This window comes from Natator depressus, chromosome 1 (genome assembly GCF_965152275.1).
Source record: "Natator depressus isolate rNatDep1 chromosome 1, rNatDep2.hap1, whole genome shotgun sequence".
Taxonomy (NCBI): Eukaryota; Metazoa; Chordata; order Testudines; family Cheloniidae; genus Natator; species Natator depressus.
In genome coordinates this window covers 268,591,371-268,609,640 of record NC_134234.1, presented here as the reverse complement: position 1 = coordinate 268,609,640, position 18,270 = coordinate 268,591,371, and the positions used below count along the sequence as shown (strand labels likewise).

General features: G+C 41.2%; 1 protein-coding gene across 1 annotated transcript in view; it reads right to left on the bottom strand.

Moving 5' to 3' along the window:
- Positions 1–5,205: 5,205 nt before the first annotated feature.
- EPYC (epiphycan) overlaps positions 5,206–18,270 on the bottom strand; it is a 31,553-nt gene continuing 18,488 nt past the window's right edge. The window contains exons 3-7 of the mRNA XM_074951147.1: positions 17,685–17,838; positions 11,008–11,166; positions 8,791–8,993; positions 7,364–7,459; positions 5,206–5,376 (exon numbers count right to left, since the gene is read on the bottom strand). Coding sequence (XP_074807248.1) covers positions 5,206–5,376; positions 7,364–7,459; positions 8,791–8,993; positions 11,008–11,166; positions 17,685–17,838 — 783 coding nt within the window. The remainder of the gene's footprint in view (positions 5,377–7,363; positions 7,460–8,790; positions 8,994–11,007; positions 11,167–17,684; positions 17,839–18,270) is intronic.

Here is an 18,270-nt window from a genome sequence, read left to right as displayed (position 1 = left end):
CTTCTGTTGGTGAAAGAGACAAGCTTTTCCAGAGCTCTTCTTCAGGTTACCTCACCCACCTTGTCTCTTTAATATCCTGGGACCAACACGGCTACAACAACACTTCATACAATGTATGGGTACGTGAAACCAAACCTCATTTGCTTTTAGTTATTATGGAGACAACCACAACAAAAGCTTACATAGCCCAACAATTACTGGGATGAGCTGCAGCTAGGGTGGGAGAGATGTTACATTTTGTTTAATGCAGTTGAGCGAGGTTCAACTACAAATATGGTCCCTGAACTAGACTCTGTTGTGTAATGAACTAGTCTGGAGATGCTCTGACATATCATTCCAGTATCTGTGGCATGTCATATTAATTATAGCAGATCTCCCTATTCATTCTTTATTTCTCAATTACATTTAAGCATTTAAGGGTCTGATCTAAAGCCTATTGAAGTTAATGGATGTCTTTCCCTTGCCTTCCATGAGCTTTGGATCAGGCACTAAGAAAGTTGCTAGACAAACAGGTCTTCTGTATTCACAGAACAGACTCCATTTTCCAAACTATATTGCTAACATACCTTAACCCCATTTCAGAAGGGCCAACTATATGGGTGAGAGGGTAATTCAATAGTCATGATTATCTATTAAGATGATGATTTTATTTTATTTTATTTAGTCTTTTCTATTTACTTGTTAAGTGCTAGCATCTTGGGCCTCTTCAAAGTGTGCTAACAATGATGGCCTGCTCACTAGGAAGAAGACTTCTACCATCAACCCATTCCATTTAAATAATCCTACAGTTTAAGGTGGTCAAGATTTTTATGTCACTACTGAGCAGAGTCATTTTGAACCTGTAACAATGATGAAAGACTCTGTTTCCCTTTAGCAGTTGTCCTACAAGAATGTAGTCCCTTGTCCTTTCATTCTTAATAGTTTTCCAGGCAACTGCCACAATGTTGAGTATTCAGCAAACAGAAGTTCCAACAAAGCTTTCGTTCACTGTTCGGTATTTTGGTTTGGCATACAACAGGTATGTATGTTTTTCAATGTGATGTACAGAGAGGTTTGATATGCCATTCAGCTCATGGTGTATTGAAGCTGTACACTTTTTCCCCAGCCACTATGTTGAAAATTTACCCCTTTGTGTGAACACCACACTATCAAGGTTACCAGAGCAGTTATTTAATGTTCACCAGGCATCTGATCATTGGGATCTTATATTTCTGTCTGATCCAGCTGTTCTTGCTATACTTTTCTTCTGTAGATTAAAGAACCCTTTAGTGCCTGGTACCGTCTCTTCATGGCCAAGTCATGGCCCAGATTAAAGAATTGTGGGTCCTTGTGCACTATGAGAAGGGGGGGGTCTTCAAAGGAACCCCACTCCATACTTAACCCACCTCATACAGACCCCAAACGACCCTCTCTCCCCACCCCTCCACAGAACCCTGAATGCCCCTCTCACCCCATATTTACCCCAACAACCCTTCACCAGTGCCCACTTATCCTGACAGCCTCCACACATATCCCAGCAGCCTGGACACATCCCACTCATCACAGTCCCCAGCATTGCCCCTAACATCCCCTGCTTGCCCCCCACCTCTCACTCTGCAGCTCTCCAAGACTCACCTCATAGTCCATCAACAATTGCCCCCCACCTCCTCACCAGTGCCCCGGGACCTTCCTGGCCACTCGCCGGTGCCCCCGCAGTTCAGTGCTCTGCTCCTATCCGGAGCTAAGGTGGCTTCTCCTGATCCCAGGTGCTCAGCTCTATCCATTCTCCTCACCTGCTCTACACTCATAAAGGTCCACACTGCTCAGGTTTGGCCTGCCCACCCCTCCCTCATGATGGAGGGGCGGCCTGGCCAAATTTGAGTGGGTGATCTGGTGCATGGAGTCTCCAAACTGCTCAGAGGTTTTTTAACTTTGGTCGGGGGCCCCCTGAGATGGGAGCCCTGTGCAAATGCAGCAAATGAACACTGGTTAATCTGGGATTGCCTCTAGATCTTCTTTTTGATAAACTGAATAGATTGAGCTTTTTAAGTCTCTCACAGTATGGCATTTTTCTGCAACTAAAAAAGTGACTAAGAAGCCATTTATTTGCCTCTGAGTGTATTTATTTGCTGCAGCACAAGCAAAGAAAGCAGAATATGCTGAAGCTGCTGGAGCCCTACATAATAGATCCAGCATTTCAAACGGTGAACACTGGATTCACTTTAAAAATATTCCCATGATTAATCATAAATATTAGTAAAGTTCGAGTGTCTGTGACTGATTTTTATGTCATTGTTGTATAAAAAACAAAGCAGGAAAACAGGAATCAGAAAAGACAGGTGGTTTGTACGCAGTGAGAGAAAGGGAGATTCCTATTTTTCATATATTCAGATCTCAGTAAATGGGTATGAATAACTCACTCCCCTTTCTTCCAACACTTTTCCTTTGCTTTCTCTGTCCCACTGTTTCCCCTGGACTATCTCTCTAGCTAGAACAGCCAAACAACAGGAGGGACTGAATATTTTTCAAAATTTTTAAACAGTATCATGAAACATATTGCACTTTACCAGTGTAATTTGACCTCTGCCATTAGTGTTTAGTAGTGGGAAATCGTAATTGCCTGTGTGAAGCAGATAAAAATAATGTTAAATGATCATTTTTCCTAACATTACTTTCCATTTGACTGCCAAAAATTTACATACAGCTTATGTCACAGTTCAGGGCAATTGCACCAGTATTCTCCCTCTATGATCCACCAAGGGCACCCACTTTCAGGGTTCAGGCTCCCCAGCTGTCACCTCTGTTTGGTGGTGGTGTCCCACTACCTCCTGACCAGTTTTTTTTTCCAGGCTGCCTGTCTACACTGTGAATTCCCCAGCAAATCAGACTGCCTAAACAGGCCTGCTTTATGCTCTAAGCAGCATAATTGACCATAGGTGTAAATTACCACACAATCTTTCTAAGCAAGCACATTTATTCTTAAAGGGAATGCATTAACAGAGGGAACATACTAAAACAATACAAATATGCTAATAAGTTTACCAGTGATCACCCCAACTCCAACAAGAGCTCCAGCAAGTGTCCAGTCCTTCAAATCCCGACAAGGTTTTTTTCTGTGGTTACAAGTTCATAAACACCTTGTCTCAGAACAAGCACCGCCATGAATAGGTCAAGTCCTTCCAACCCTTCCCACGAAGAATTGGGGTCTCCATCCGCTGTTCTTAGTTCCTGGAGAGCTATGATCTCCCTCCCCCATGGAGTTAGGTAAAATTCCTATCCCGCAATGGTACCTAAATTTAAAACAGTGAGATCGCCCCAAGATATTGGAGGAAATCGTCCTACCTGTCACAGATTGAATAATGAATGACAAAGTGGGTAAAATGAACCACAGGGGCTAGACAAAATGGCTGCAGAACAAACCAATGTGGAGTCCTTATCTTGTAAAATGCAATGCATCTCTGTTTGTGACCCTTGGACTACCAAACACAAAGCAGCTGATTAAGATTTTTTGATCTGAAGTAGGGGGAGATTTTGAAACTGTTGACCCACCAGTTGTTGTCTGAGACAGCAGGGCCCTGTGAGGACAAAAAGAAGCTTCACCAGTGGAAAGGCTGATGCTATAGCACATTTGGGGGGGGAAACATGTTTAGGGGGCTGGAGAATGCAAAAATAAACTATTTTCCTGTGTTCCCTGATATACCAGGATTTGGAAAACTCTGAAAAATTGAAGTTTGAGCAGAAGTATGAAATGAGAACAGAGGCTGAAATCCTGAAGAACGTATATCCTTCCTATCTAGCTTTCAGAAAAAATACTCTCAAGCTTAGTGGGGGAGTAGTGGAGGTAGACTGCTATGACTGTCCAGCATTAATTTTGGCCCTTCTGAATTCATGCCGTGCACATACAAACCTACTGTCTATGTCCCCGATATGCCTACTTCCATGTTGTGGTTCAGAAAGCCTGGGAAAGGGAGATGCAGTGTTCCTAAGTGCAGACTTTCCATTGGCTGGCTCAGCCGAAGTGTACTGTTTTGGCTGCATTTGATGCTTACATGGTGCACATGCTCATTTAAGCTCAGGTGAATTTTCATACCAAATAAATTTTAGTTTTTGTAGGTGGGAAGATATTTTTTGTTATTGGTTAGCACAAACTTTTTTCAGAAATATTTCAAAAGATTTTCAGGGTGTCACGTTTCTCTCTTTACCCTTCTGAGTGAACAGCTTCTTTGAATCCATCAGGTTGTTTTTGACCATCATGTTCCAAAGTGGAAGGTATTAAACATTCAACAGAAAACAGATTTCTTCTAAATTGCCAGGGTGAGAGAATTTCCAGATTCTAATTGTTGAGTCTCCAGGAGGAATGAAGAAGAATTCAGAGAAATAGCTATATATACTTGGAGACTTAGATCATATGCCAAAACTGAACTTATTCAGCTACAATGTTCTATATGACTATCCAGGTAAAGTTCTTCAGCTTCTTTAACAGATACAGGTTAATGTTCAATATTTTCCAAACTTGAGGATTTTATTATTGTTCCAAAAGAACTGGCTAGCTTAGCAAAGATAACGAAGACAAGGCTTTGCGTTTCATCAAGATTATAATGCCCAATTATTACTACAAAGGCAATGAGAAGCATTTTATGTAAATTTATTTACTTGTATATGTTTATTCTCCACATTTCGGTATTGATGCAAGGGCAGGTTCAATATTTTCCAAATATTTTGGAATATTATTAGGATTTCTCCAAAACAATCTGGTGCTTCAGAAAACAAGTAGAAAGCAAAGATTTGTATTTCACTGAGAGTATGAAGCCAATTAAAATGAAAATGTCGTGGATATAGATCTTACGTACATGCATTTTGTGTTATTCATTATTTGTGTTATAATTAATTTAAATCTATATAAAATTATTAAATTTTAGCATGCATACATTACATCTGATTGCATCCAAGTTGTACAGTTTCCGTTGTTCTGATCCTCTCTTTCTATATATTCAATGCAGTTGTCGTATTGAATGCATTGGTATCTATAGCATCGCACAGCCTATATTTCAGTACATCTCTTAGCATTTCACATTATCGTTTGTCTTTTTCATTAATTTCATTACTGATTAAAAACCTGTCGAATGAGCTCTGAAAATAATATGCATTGGGCTTTCTGTAGCAATGACTTGTTCATTTGTCATAGACACTACCATGTCAGAGGACAGTGTTGGCCACTGTCGAAGCTTAGATGAGACTACCGATTGGCAAACGGGGTAGGCACATGTAAGCAGAAGGAGTCTTGCTCAAGTTGATAGGATTGCCATCCAGTCTGATGTCTTCCAGAGCTCGACGGGCATAAGCAACATCTTTCATTTTGCAGAAAGTATCTTCATGCATCTCCTGAATGTTGTTGTTCTAAAGAGAAAAGCAAAAATATCCAGAAAGACAAAAATATATGTTTGATGATAATTGTCTTTGAAAACCAGTGTATTGACACGTTTTCTGTGTTGTGAAAGAAAGTAACATAAGCACAAAGGACCAGGTTATCTCCCAGACCAGTGCCTTTTCATGCTCACAGTGCAAAAGAGACAGATTCTGGCTGCAGATAGCCAACTGACAATTCTCCCAGCGAGGAGAAGCTCTCAACTGGTATAAAACTGCCTGAAACAACCCCTTACACTCTCTGGAAAAGACCAAGAAGACAGGGTGGAGGAAGGTGGGAAGGTGAGAGACCAGAGCAAATCCAGCTGGAAAATCATGTCCAGCAGAGGTCAGCCCAAAGAATCATGGAACTATAATCAGCTCCTTGACATCCTCTCAACTTGCCAGGCACAGATCTGGAATGCAGTGTTTGTCAAAGGTCCTAAATAAAGGGCTTACATACACACAGACACAAAATTCATGCAGGAAGCTTAAAATTCTGTGGGATTCATTCATTTAGTGTAATTAACTCTTCCTGTAACTCCAGCTTTGTGATTCTTTTTCTGAGGTAAACAATTTTCACCAATAAAAAGATAGGACACCAAATTTGTGTAGGACATAGGTTATTTTAGAACTAAAATGACATGTCTCAAAATGAGGAGCATCTAACAGCTATGGAGAGCCCCTCCCACACTTTTGTGCCAGCCAGATATTGGTGCAGGAGGGAATCCAGCTTGTTGCCTGTCTGTACTATTGTTCAGTATGTAGTGGTGTATGTAGCCCCAGCTTAGCAATTTGAAACCAATAGAATGGATTAACATTGTTAGAATACATTTATTCTATACAGGTCTTTATTTCTTAAAAGGTTGGAATCAAAGTATGAATGTGCAATGGGATGTTTATCCCACAGCAGCCCAGAAGGGATTTATGAGGCTGAGGAGAGGCCAGTTAAGCTAATAGGCTGCACCTGGGGATGACCCAGGCCTTGAAGGGCTGATTGAAGATGGAGCCCAGCTGGGGAGGAACAGGAGGGGCTGGTATAAAGCTAGTAAGTTGACAGCAGAAAAGGGCTGTAGGGCAGGCAGTTTGATGCTATGGATTTCAGTAGCCTGCAGCTTCTCCCTGGGAGGAGAGCGTTTGAGCTGGTACACTCAGAGAGTGGGGAGCTAGAAGTTGTAGGAAGGAATCCAGGGAAAGACCCAACAGAGTCTGAGGGAAAGCAGACTACAGTTGCCAGGTATAGGGTCCCTGGATTAGAACCTGAAATAGTGGGTGGCCCTAGGTTCCCTTACCAGCCACAGGAGAAGTGGCACAGACCAGGCAGCAGAGTGCAGACTGCCTAGGATGGTTGTCCAGAGGGACTTCCCTACCCTGGAAGGGGAGAACTATAGTGACCTGGCTGGAGGGCTAAGCATGAAGACAGAACACCCTAAGACGCAGAGAATAAGAGAGAATGGTGGCAGGGATGCAGCAAGCAGTAGAATAGGGTGTTGGATCTGTAAAGAGCTAATCCTCAGAGCATCCAGGAGGAGGTGCCACCTAGTGATGAGTAAAGCACCCAATGACAAATGGTAAAAGACTTATGTTCTGAATTGTGGGCCAGCTCCTTCTTTGGTATAAATCAAAATGGCTCCATTGCCTACACTAAATAATATCAGTGGAGAATATGGCCTTTTATGTTTGAAAATATTTACATTGCACAGATAAATTTTAATGATTCATATCCAGATGGAGTACCAGTTGGATTATTCAAATTTCATTTTTTGTCACCTGACTCTGAAATGAGTAGAAAGAGTGAATGTATTCAATACCCTGATTAGCCTAAGGTTTCAAAGATGTCCCATGATCCATTTGGATAATAAGAGGTTTACCTGAAGTTTTAAAAACAAACAAACCACTAAGCACTAATATTGGTTTACTCTCCCAGTTATATCTGTTGTTCTGTTTTGCTATTAAAAAATCAATTGGTTTTGTAATCTACCTGAAGATGAAGAGCTTGGAGGCTTTCAGGGAGCGGGAGTGGAATGTGATCCAGGTTATTGTCAGTGATGTAAAGATGATGCAGATCAACCATATCCTGGAAGAGAAGGAAGGGGAGTGTTTCCTAAAAAAAACTAGAATTTCGTAAAATCTCCAAGAAGGAGACAGTAAGTTTTACATACATCTTTGCAATGAGAAACTGAACTCAACAATTCCTTTTAAATCAACATGACTCTAGGTTTTAAAAAAATTACAATGAAATATAGATAGGAACATGCATTGCCAAGATCAGTTACTATCGGAGATCAGCTGTCTTGGTAAAGCAACTGAGAATGGCAAATAAATATTTAAGTGGAGTCTTCACCTCAGCATTGTTTTAAAATTCACATGCTACCTGTCACAGCTTCTGCAGAAAGCTCTTCCTTTGGACTTGTTTTTTTTTGTTTTTGTTTTTACTTTGAGGAGTCATCAGGTTATTGTTTGGCAGAAATCACTTTTGTTCAAGCAAAATGTTTCTAAATAATAATCTTTACCCTCCTCCCCCAAAAGTAAGATGGACCCCTCCATATCAACAGTGGCAAGTCTGGGAGAAGCAGTATCTTCTAATTACGCCAAGGTACAGAATATCAGCACTCCTGAGTTCCCGTCCCTTCTGATCATCTTGGGGATGTCAGTAAACCTCTCTGTCTCAATTCCCCCATCTGTAAAACAGGCATAAGACTACCTACCTGTTTCACTGGCTATTGTGAATTCATTAACGTTTGCCAAGCTCTTTCAGACTCTAGGATGAGAGGTGTGTATGTGTGGAATAGTGGGGCAGATTTTCTCCCATGTCTGAGACCCCCTTGAATGCATGAGTGAGAGGCCATCAGGGAGGTTGGGGGCTGGGTTATGCATTCCCCATCTCACCCTAGGTACTAGGCTGAGAGGGAGCAGTTGGTGCAGGAGCTGATTCTGCAAACTTTGTTATGCTGTCTGAGAGCCACTTTCCCATGCAGGAATTCATAGCTGATCAGGTACAGCTAGAATGTAGCTCCTTTGGGACAACTGGACAGTGTAGAAGAGTCAGATCAGGCATGAGAATCTGGCCCACTATTTTTATTATTTAGATGTATTAAGATCGAGGCCTGGATTGTGGTTTAGTGATGTGCCTGGAGTAAAGGGCAGCACGTGATAGCTTTGCTACCAGGAGGAAGGGTGTCACTCAGGAAATTGCAGTCTACCTGCTGCTCCAGAGAAGGAGGTAACATCTATGCACTGCAGTGTGCATTCCACAAAGTGCTGGTGTAGCTACACTGGTGAGCAAATTGGAAAGGAGAGCCAAGGCCCTGCCCACCCATAAAGGTGGACATAGCACCTCTGTGCTCTGGTCAGGCCACAATTTCCCCCAGAGAGGAGGAGAGATTTTTCTGTCAATCCCAAACTCACTTTAAATGCTTCTTCCTTTATTCCTTTGCGGCCAAGCCTGTTGTTACTAACGTCAATGAATGTCAGGGTAGGCGGTAACTCGGGGAGCTGCCTTATCTTGTTATCACGGAGCACTAGCTCCTGAAGCTGGGGTAGCTCCCTGAAGGCATCTTCATCGATCTCGGATATAAAATTTGATGTCAAATCAATCCTCTTTAAATTGTCTGGCAGAGAAAATTAATAAAATATTTAGAGCACTCCAGAACTTATTTCTGATTGTCTTAAAACCTAAAAAGGAAAGGAAAAAAAAAAAGCAAATGCATTTTAATTACATATGAACATCCCCTTATATGGGTATTTAATTACACACATGTACTTGTATGGGAGAGCATTGATTACTTCTCCCAGAGGTCTTTAATAATGCAGTAATGCCAATTTGAGGCTTGAAGAACTTTTCCTCTTCTGAAAGGGCCCAGCTTCCGTTAATAATGAGCGCAAATGCAATTTATGGGAGCTTTAAGAGCAGAACATACTTCTAGGAGGTCCAGTGAGCAACTGAAGTGGGGGGTGTTCCATTGAGAGTAAAATTACACAATTGGAACAAGTTATATTTTGAGAGATTCTAAGGAGAGCTGGTTTAAAAAAAAAAGTGAGTATGAATAAAAAGATTCTCCTTTTGTTCAAATTTTTTCCCATCTGAAAAATTTCAGAATGAAATGTCAAATTCTCAAAATTTTCTGAAATTTTTAAAGTTTTTTAGGGCAAAATATTTTTCATACTGGAAAAAGGAAATGAGGGAGGTTAAAAAAGTAAGCATTTCCGTCGAAACACTTTTATTACCGACTGCCTCCTTTTTTCTACCTTTTTCTAGTAGAAAAGAATAAAAAGTGATAACAGGTTTTGATTTTTGTTTTTTTCCAGCAAAATGAAACAATTTTTCCTAAAGAAGTATTTTTTCTTTTGGTCAAAAAACGTATTTACAATTAAAAGGGGTATGTGTGTGTGTGTGTGTGTGTGTACATGGGGGGGATTCACACAAAAAAAAAATCAGTAGGTTGTTTGTGAGCCTGGTAGGGACTCTGGATATTGTAAACATGTTTGAGATGGGCAGTCTTACTCAATAAGAATAAATAGGGCATTTTCAAATTAATGAAGTAATGATATAAGTCGGTGTGTTACATTACATGATTAATTCTAAGTGCACTACTTTAACGGTTCAGTACTGGTGTTTTACTTTGTAAACAAAATCAGTCAGGACAAAATTTTCAAAATTGGGTGGCTAAAGTTGGGTTCCCAAAAACTGGCTTGATTTCAGTGGAAACCACTGGGTACTGAACATTTTTTGAAATCAATTGTGGGGGCTCTGAACTTTTTTTGAAAACCAGGCCCCTTTAAGGCCTCATAAGTTGCTTACCTAAAAAATGAAGGGACTCAAAATCACTAGTTGATTTTGACAATTTAGGCCTCAAGGAGCTTAACTTTAGCACATTTTTGAAAATTTTAGCCTCAATATTTCCTTTTCCGTAAGGTTTTCCTGTTCATACCAAAGCAAACCAATAAATATCTTTAAATGAAGAAACTTCTTTAAGCTTTTACATAGATTCCTGTCTTACTCTTGCTAATTACTGGATATACTGCCTAAATGATGATTTTCAGAGTAGCAGCCATGTTAGTCTGTATTCGCAAAAAGAAAACAAGTCCTTGTGGCACCTTAGAGACTAACCAATTTATTTGAGCATAAGCTTTCGTGAGCTAGAGCTCACTTCATCAGATGCATCCACTGCATGCATCCGATGAAGTGAGCTGTAGCTCACGAAAGCTTATGCTCAAATAAATTGGTTAGTCTCTAAGGTGCCACAAGGACTCGTTTTCTTTTTAAATGATTGCTTTCTTTAAAGAAGAGAACTAACCACTGCACTTTAAATTCTCTGTGGGTTTTTTCCCCTTTAATGTTAATTCGAAATGCTAGCAAGGGCACAGGTAAACAATCAATTATTTGTATTGTACTATTTGCACTAATTCTAGGATTGAATTTTAGTGAATCTATAGTCAAGTTAATGAAGGCTTAGGCCTCAGTACAGCAAAGCACTTTACCAGATGCTTAACTTTCAGCATGTGTCCCACTGACATTGATAGATTTGACATGTCTTATATAAGACAGTTTACCACTTAAAATGGCATGAAGCAGAAAAGGAAAAAAGAAAGGGAAACCAATTGCATCAGAACTGTCATCCATACTTTGATTAGCAAAGTCATTTTTGTTGATCTTTTTGATTCTGTTATAGCGAGAGTAGAAATGGGTGGTTTTCTTGGGCAGTGGAGGAACAGCGTCGAGTTCATGATCATCACAGTAGACTGTGGTCCCCAGACATGTACACAGAAGGCAAGTCGGAAGGCCTATGAAAAAAGTAAAAGAAAGTAATTATGTGAAGAAAAATGTGCAGTGAGAATATTAAGATTGGGCCAGTTTTATAAAAGCTCTATTATCTAACAGTTAGGTGGTATTAAGAAAATGGCAGTACTTAATTTGTTCCAGGGCCTCCCAGGGCTGAGGCCCAGCACCTCTAGGCTTGGCAGTTCATAGCCCCAGCACCTCTGGGCTTGCCGCATCAGTTATGAAAGTAAAAAAATTGCTTGAGCCCTGGCACCTCTTTCATTACAGAATAAGCACTAGAAAATAGCACATTGTGCAATAATTATAGAACATATTATGTTCCAGATATTCCTTCCAAACTTGAAGCTTTTAAATGTTGTATACTTTAGCCTGTTTGACTTATTAATGATAGAGATAGAAATTAAAGGAACTGTAGTTGTAAACATGTGTTTTTAGAATATAAAATGAATCCAATAATCCTACAGTAGCTGACATTTTTAATCCGTGCTTTTAAAGTAGTATATGTAGACATGGGATCCTAGTCACAAAGGGTGAGATTCCTCCATGGCGTGAAGAGTTGATGGGAGGGCCTCTACGGCACTTAAGCCTCACGCAAGGGATGTGCAGGGGCACAAGGGGGTGGCCCCTGTGCAGGCGGGTGCCTGAGCACATCTACACACAGAGAAAAGAATCTTCTTAACTGGCTCATTGATGAGTGGGTCAGCTGAGATGGTGATGAAAGAGGCAGGCCAGGACCAAGCCATGGGAACTGCTTGTTTTTTTTATGCAGATCCAGTGTCTTCAGCATCCTGGGTGACCAGTGCAAATGGGGAGTGGCTGCTCCTCCAACCCACAGGCTGGGAGAGCAGTCACAAGAATGGAGGGATCGATCTCCATCTACTCTCGCTGCTCTCTCACCTGCATAGAGACCACAATTCACAAGATGCAGTAATGGACAGTAAAACCAACTGCGTGCGTGTGAGAGGAGGTGATTTTGCCCTTTATTTGTTGAGATTGTTAATGCCTCTGGAAGGGAGAATAAAAGATGTTTAGCTTTCCTTAGGCAAACTGATCAGTTGCTGCCCTGTCTCTAAACTTCCTCGTTTGGGAAAAGCAACAAAGAGGGTTTTGGTGAATCAGTTCTGATGCCAGCTGGAGTCCCCTGATTTCCCTGTCTCTGTTCAGTCTGGCTTTCTGCTAGTGGCAAAAGAATCCCACTGCATTCATTGATAGTGACTTCCTCTCTCAGGAAAGACCGTTAAATATCCATGTTGATTCCTTTAGCTCTGGCAGCAGCCTTCAGTGCCATTTCAGTGTCTGTTACACCTTGCTGGGATGGATGGGATCTCCTTCCTCTCTGATCTCTGAGATGGTTCGGGTAGGGGATCAATTGCTTATCCCCTTTGAGAATTCTCTTATGTAAAGTTCTATTCTGTCCCCTCCTCCTATTCAGCATGTTTGGACGGCTGCTGGGGGTGCTTGTGAGAGTGGCTTTCTATTACCAGCAGTTTGTGGATGATACCCAGGTCTACTTTTTCTCTTTTTATTGGACCCAAATGGTGCAGCCTCTCTGCTTTCCAAGTGTCTGGCAGTAAGCAGGGAATGGATGAGATTAGCTGATTAAAAGTCAGTCCCGATAAAACGGAGGTGATGCTTATAGGTAAAGGGAAAGCATGTAGTTTGTACGCCAAAGATTGATTGTGTGTGTGTCAGAATGAGGCTCACTATATATGGGTGGTCCTGGATCCCTTACCACTTCTTGATTTCCAGCTCATAGTAGTGGCCAAAATGCCTTTTTTTCATCTATTTTTGAGTAAAGGATGGTTGACACTAATCCCCTGAGGATCTTGTCACAGTTACATGTCTCTGACCTCCAGATTAAATTATGACCGTGTTTGATATGAGGCTAGCCTCTAAGACCATTTGATGTCTGCAGCTAGCACAGAATAAGTCTGTTTCATGTCCTAGCTATATAGTGTATATTATCTCATCTCCAAGATCTCAGTGGCTTCTCATTTTGCTTTGAGGAGCAATTCAAGGTATTGACATTGATCTAGAAACCTCTGCATGGTTTGGAAGCTTGTTCCCTCTCTTCCTAGGTGTTGTCATGACTGTTGAAATCATTTGGAGCCATTTGGCTCAATTCTTAGATGCATCCTCTGCTATATTGAGGACACTTCACTCTGCTGTACTCCCCCAATCCCCTTTACCGCCATGGGTACAACGCTATTGATTACAATAACAAAGTGGAAAATCAGGCCCAAGCATTCTTCTCAGTCTGTTTACCTTCAACTCATGATGCAAGGCTTGTTGTCTCTCTTCTTGGGACTAGACTGTGGTAGCAAGCCAAAAGTGTTCAGTAGGGGGCAGTAGAGAGCTGTGCAGGCTTCTGCATGCTCAGGGCCAATACTGGGGAGATTGTCCTTCATGTAGGAATGAGCTCCCCTGAGGCTGCAGAGTGGGTGCAGAATGCTTCCCTTGGTACTCCCAACCTTTTCTGTGGCCTGGTGTGGTACTCTGATCCTCCCTCCCTCCTACCACCTGCTCTCCCACGAGGGTAAGAGTGCAGGGACTGCTATTGTGAGGAATACCTACCTACATGCTTCCCCTTTACCATGAGCAGGGCCGGTTCTACAGTTTTTGCCGCCCCAAGCAGTGGGGAAAATAACTGCCGCCATGGCCGGCAAAAGGAAGAAGCTGCCGCGGCCGACAATGGGGAGAAGGAACTGCTGCCCCTTTCTAACTGCCATCCCAAGCACCTGCTTGGAACGCTGGTGCCTGGAGCTGGCCCTGACCATGAGCAGCCATGCCAGGGGTGATAGCTGCTTGCCCACCACTGTATGATTATGCTAGTCCCACTCACTAGTCTTGGCCTTAGGCTTTTGCATAAAGAAGTTAAAGTCCAGAATCTAATAAGGTGTAGTTTGGGATTGAGGGGGAGGGGGTGCGTCTAGCTATAGTGACATTTGTCCACATGGTAGGTTTTGTAGCTATCTTTACTATATATGTCCCAGAGATTGTAGGATCCAATTTTTTTTGTAGAACTAACCTAATGATATGGGGAAAATGAACCTTGAATCCTAACACATTCCAGATATCCCCTGGTCCTTGGCATTCCCAGAAGAGCAGAAGGTTTAAAACTTCAGTGGAATGGATCAAGTTCCTTTGATACAATCCATATTGTGTGCAAATTCCATTCTTGCTATAATTTTGATTACAAAGATTAGGCATGTGAACTAGAATTCATCATCTCACTTATCTGTATGGGTTGCCGCTGGACAATCCTCTTTGGGTTTTTAATGGCTAATTCCTTTCCTGGATTGTTAAGTCTTATTTAACAGTGAATCAAGACATGATATGGCCAATCAAAACTCAGTGCTTCAAAGTTCAATGTAATGAACATGAACTTAATATACAATAATATGAAACATCTAAGTTCCTGATAGATTCCTTTTGTGATTAAAACTGTGATAAGAACAGCAGTCATAACAACTGCAATCCACTGTCATAAGAGTTTCATATGAGAAATAGAATTAATTTGACATTTCCTTCTTATTAGGGTTATGAGATTATAGCCACATTGAACTCCTCAGATGCTATGCTGCCCTAAAGTTTCAAATGCGGTGGCTTTGAAACTTATTACAGTTACTTAAGTTCAGTTCCGTAAACAGTATCTTTTGGATGATTATTGAGGAAATGAATTTTTTCAGAGACTTTTAGAGACAGGATATCAATTTCCTTCCCATTGGTTTTTAATTAACATTTCTGATCCAAAACCTTGACATAAGGAAAGATTTCTCATCCCTTGAGCTAAAACTGCTTGAAAGATGTGCATTTTCAAAGAAAACATTTAGCTGCCCCAGGAGGAGCATGAAAATCAAAACTCAAGCCATCTCACCTCATTCACAGAAGTTTTCTACTAAGAGATGTGGGATATGGAAGGCTAGAGTAGGTTCTTTTCCTGATATTTCCTCCACAGAGCCAAATTATGGAAATCATATGCTTGGCCAGATGGCCTTCAGACCATTTTGAATAGGGAATATTAGTGGGCATGGGCGTATCCCTGAAACCTAACATTTCACTGAGGGTATAAATATTCCTGCTACACCTTACCTGTTTCTCACCTGTTTTGGCCACAGAACTAACTGTGCATTTTGTGCTGGATAGTTTTACTTGTAAAACTTATTTGGTCAGTTTTACTAGACAGCTGAGTTAGCAATGTAGTTAGTGAAAGTTAGAGGAACTTACCATTTAAAAGTTCTTATTAGATTGGCTTTTAGATTTTTTTTTTAATTGCCTGTTTTGGCTTGACCCCACTTGGTCAACCAGGATAGGAAGGCTTGTTTCTGCAAAAAGGTCAATCACTGAAGACCATGATAATTGCTAGCAGTGCCTAGCTGAGGGACACCCCACCAAGGGCATACTAGGTCTGCTACCTGCTCTCTTTGGACAAGCAGAGAGAGGAGACACAGACTAAAATCCTCCCTTATTCTGGAACCTCTGTCTGCAGTGCTCAAGGATCCAGGAGAAATATCTTAGAGGCAAACTCCACTCCAGCCTGCCCTCTTACCTTCCCTCCCACTGGGTGATTTAACCTAGTTTCAAGGAGCAAGTCTGACACAGAGAGGTGTAAGTTACACCTCCTCAAACTCCCTTGAATCAGTTGTAGTGAATCTGGGGCTAAGTGAGTTTAGAGTAAAGCTGTTCAGGGGAAAAAAATTAACAATTTTTCTGGCAAAAAATACCATTTTGTGAAAACATTTTTCTTGCAAATGTATCAGTTTCACCTAAAATGGTTTCTCAGGTCCAGGATATAGAGATGGCCACAGACTTTAGAATGGCCAATAGTGTGGTGATCAGGGCACCCACATGGGCAGTTGAAGACCCTGATTCCAGTCCTTGTTTCACATGGCATTGCAGGTGAGTGCAGTTATCACTGGCCTATAGAGTCAGTCTCTGTCTCTCTGCTCTAATGGCTATTTATACATAGTGGAACAGCTTCAACAGGAGAAATGGGGAGAGAGAGACTGCCTCTATAGCCTCCAGCTCACATGACCTGTAGGAGACCCTGTTCTGCCTTATTCAGAGCATCAACCTGAGTCTAGATCTCAGACATCCCAGATGAGTACCCTTATGATTGGATTGTTGGCTATTCTGGGGTGGGGCTCACTGTTTTTTTCTGAAAAATATCAAAAGGGCTTGGTTTCATTCCTCACTGGAGTGAAAACAAATATTAAAGCCTTTAAACTTTTCATGAAATGGAGTTGTTGTTTCCCAGCCAGGCTTAGTTCAGAGTCTTAGATGACCACCTTAGACAGGACTTTGCAGCTAAAACAGGGACAGACTTTCTCCTCTTCTCCCTCCTTCTTGGGGACTACTACTTCTCCTGGGCTGGTGTGAACTTAGGAGGCAAGGGACTCTGAAGTGGATTCAGCAAGAGAAGCTGGAGTTCCTGGGTCTCTCAGCCTTCCTGTTAGTTGGCAGAGCAGCACCAACACCTGACATAAGAACAGGTGTTCCAGCCAGGAGTTCACTATTCACATTTTCAAAAGGAAGATCTCTCTTTCTGCTAGAACCCCCTTAACCCCTGTGAAGTATGACATTCATAATACATAACATAGAGAAATTTTGCATAACACCTCTTTTGAAAGGTTTGAAAATCTAAAATGGAGGAAATTGCATTGGATATTTCAGAATTGTCCCGAGAACCTCCCACCCCTGTTTTGTTTTTTGACATCAGTACAGATTCTTTATCCTGCTTGAGTCCAACTGGTGGCATTTAAAAAAATAGGTCTGGGAGTGATTCCATTCCATCCACTAAACATTCACATTTGGAAATAGGAACTTGTCTCTTTTTTGTCCCCCTAGGCACTCGGATACAAAACAGAATCTGCAGGCTCTTCCCCAGCTGCATCTCTATCACAGCATAACATTGAGACCTGTCATGGCAGCCACCAGAACTAGTGAACCCTCCCTCCAACTTCCATGTACTTGAGCCTGTAGCAATTACTGATCTTTGGTGTAGTGGTGTTTGGTGGGCTTGCATTTTATTCTAAACTTTTAAAGGAATTTCCCTTGGGACTTGTCAAGGATTTCTGTCTGACTAGCAATAGTCCAAGACACAGGAAATGCCCATGTTTCCATTTTGCAAGTTAAGAATGGAAACTTGTCTGTCTCTTTTCCCAGAATTGCCACAGTGTTTTAATCAATAGTTTTAATAAAGGCTTACTGAAATTGTTAGAAATCATCAAACATATGTTCAAAAATGATATTGAACATGATATTGATAAAAATTTCAATTGTCACAATTTCACAAAATGGAAAATGTTGTTTTTTTTCATGAAAAGCTTTTTGTTTTTGAACACTCCACTTCTGGTTGGTTTGTTTGTTTGTTTTGTGGGGGAAATTTGACTAGCTTTATAGAGGACAACTCATCCCAAATTAGATAAATGCTTAATTTAAAAGCAAACTCACGACCGAACTCAGTGCATCATGGAAAGCAACCCAATGCAATGATATGGCTTCCCCCCCCACCACTAACCATCATGTGTTTGGGGCCCAAGAACTCCTGACCCCTGTGGTGAAGAACCATCAATTAGTTTTGGTGTTGATGCTTCTTCCTCAGCTTCTTCTGGCAGTGGTGGCGGGGAATGAATCTCTCTAGTTACAGAAGGTAACACGGTTCCAATCTCTATCTGGGGAGAAACATAGTTATATTAAGGAGGTACATTACATGTTTGCATTCACTGGCTGGTGGTGGTCTAACAATGCTTCATTGATCAGATTCTACCACTAGAGGCCAGACATGCTCTGACACTCAATGGTACATCTGCGTTTTATGCTGCAGCTACTAGATGACTTTGACTTGGTCTGCAGCTGTAGAGCTTATAAAATTGAAACACATTTATTCACTTTGCACCTCAGATACTTTCTTTGTTAGGGAAAATATTATAAACATTCTACATTAATGAGAACTTCTATTAACCAAGTTCTTTTCACACTTATTCAAAGATAGAATTAACAAACCAATTTTGTGATACAGCCAGTGATGTTTTGTTTGACAAATGAAAAGTTACTAAGAAGCTCCTGAGAAAAATGCCAATCATCTGAATTTAAAATGGCAAAAT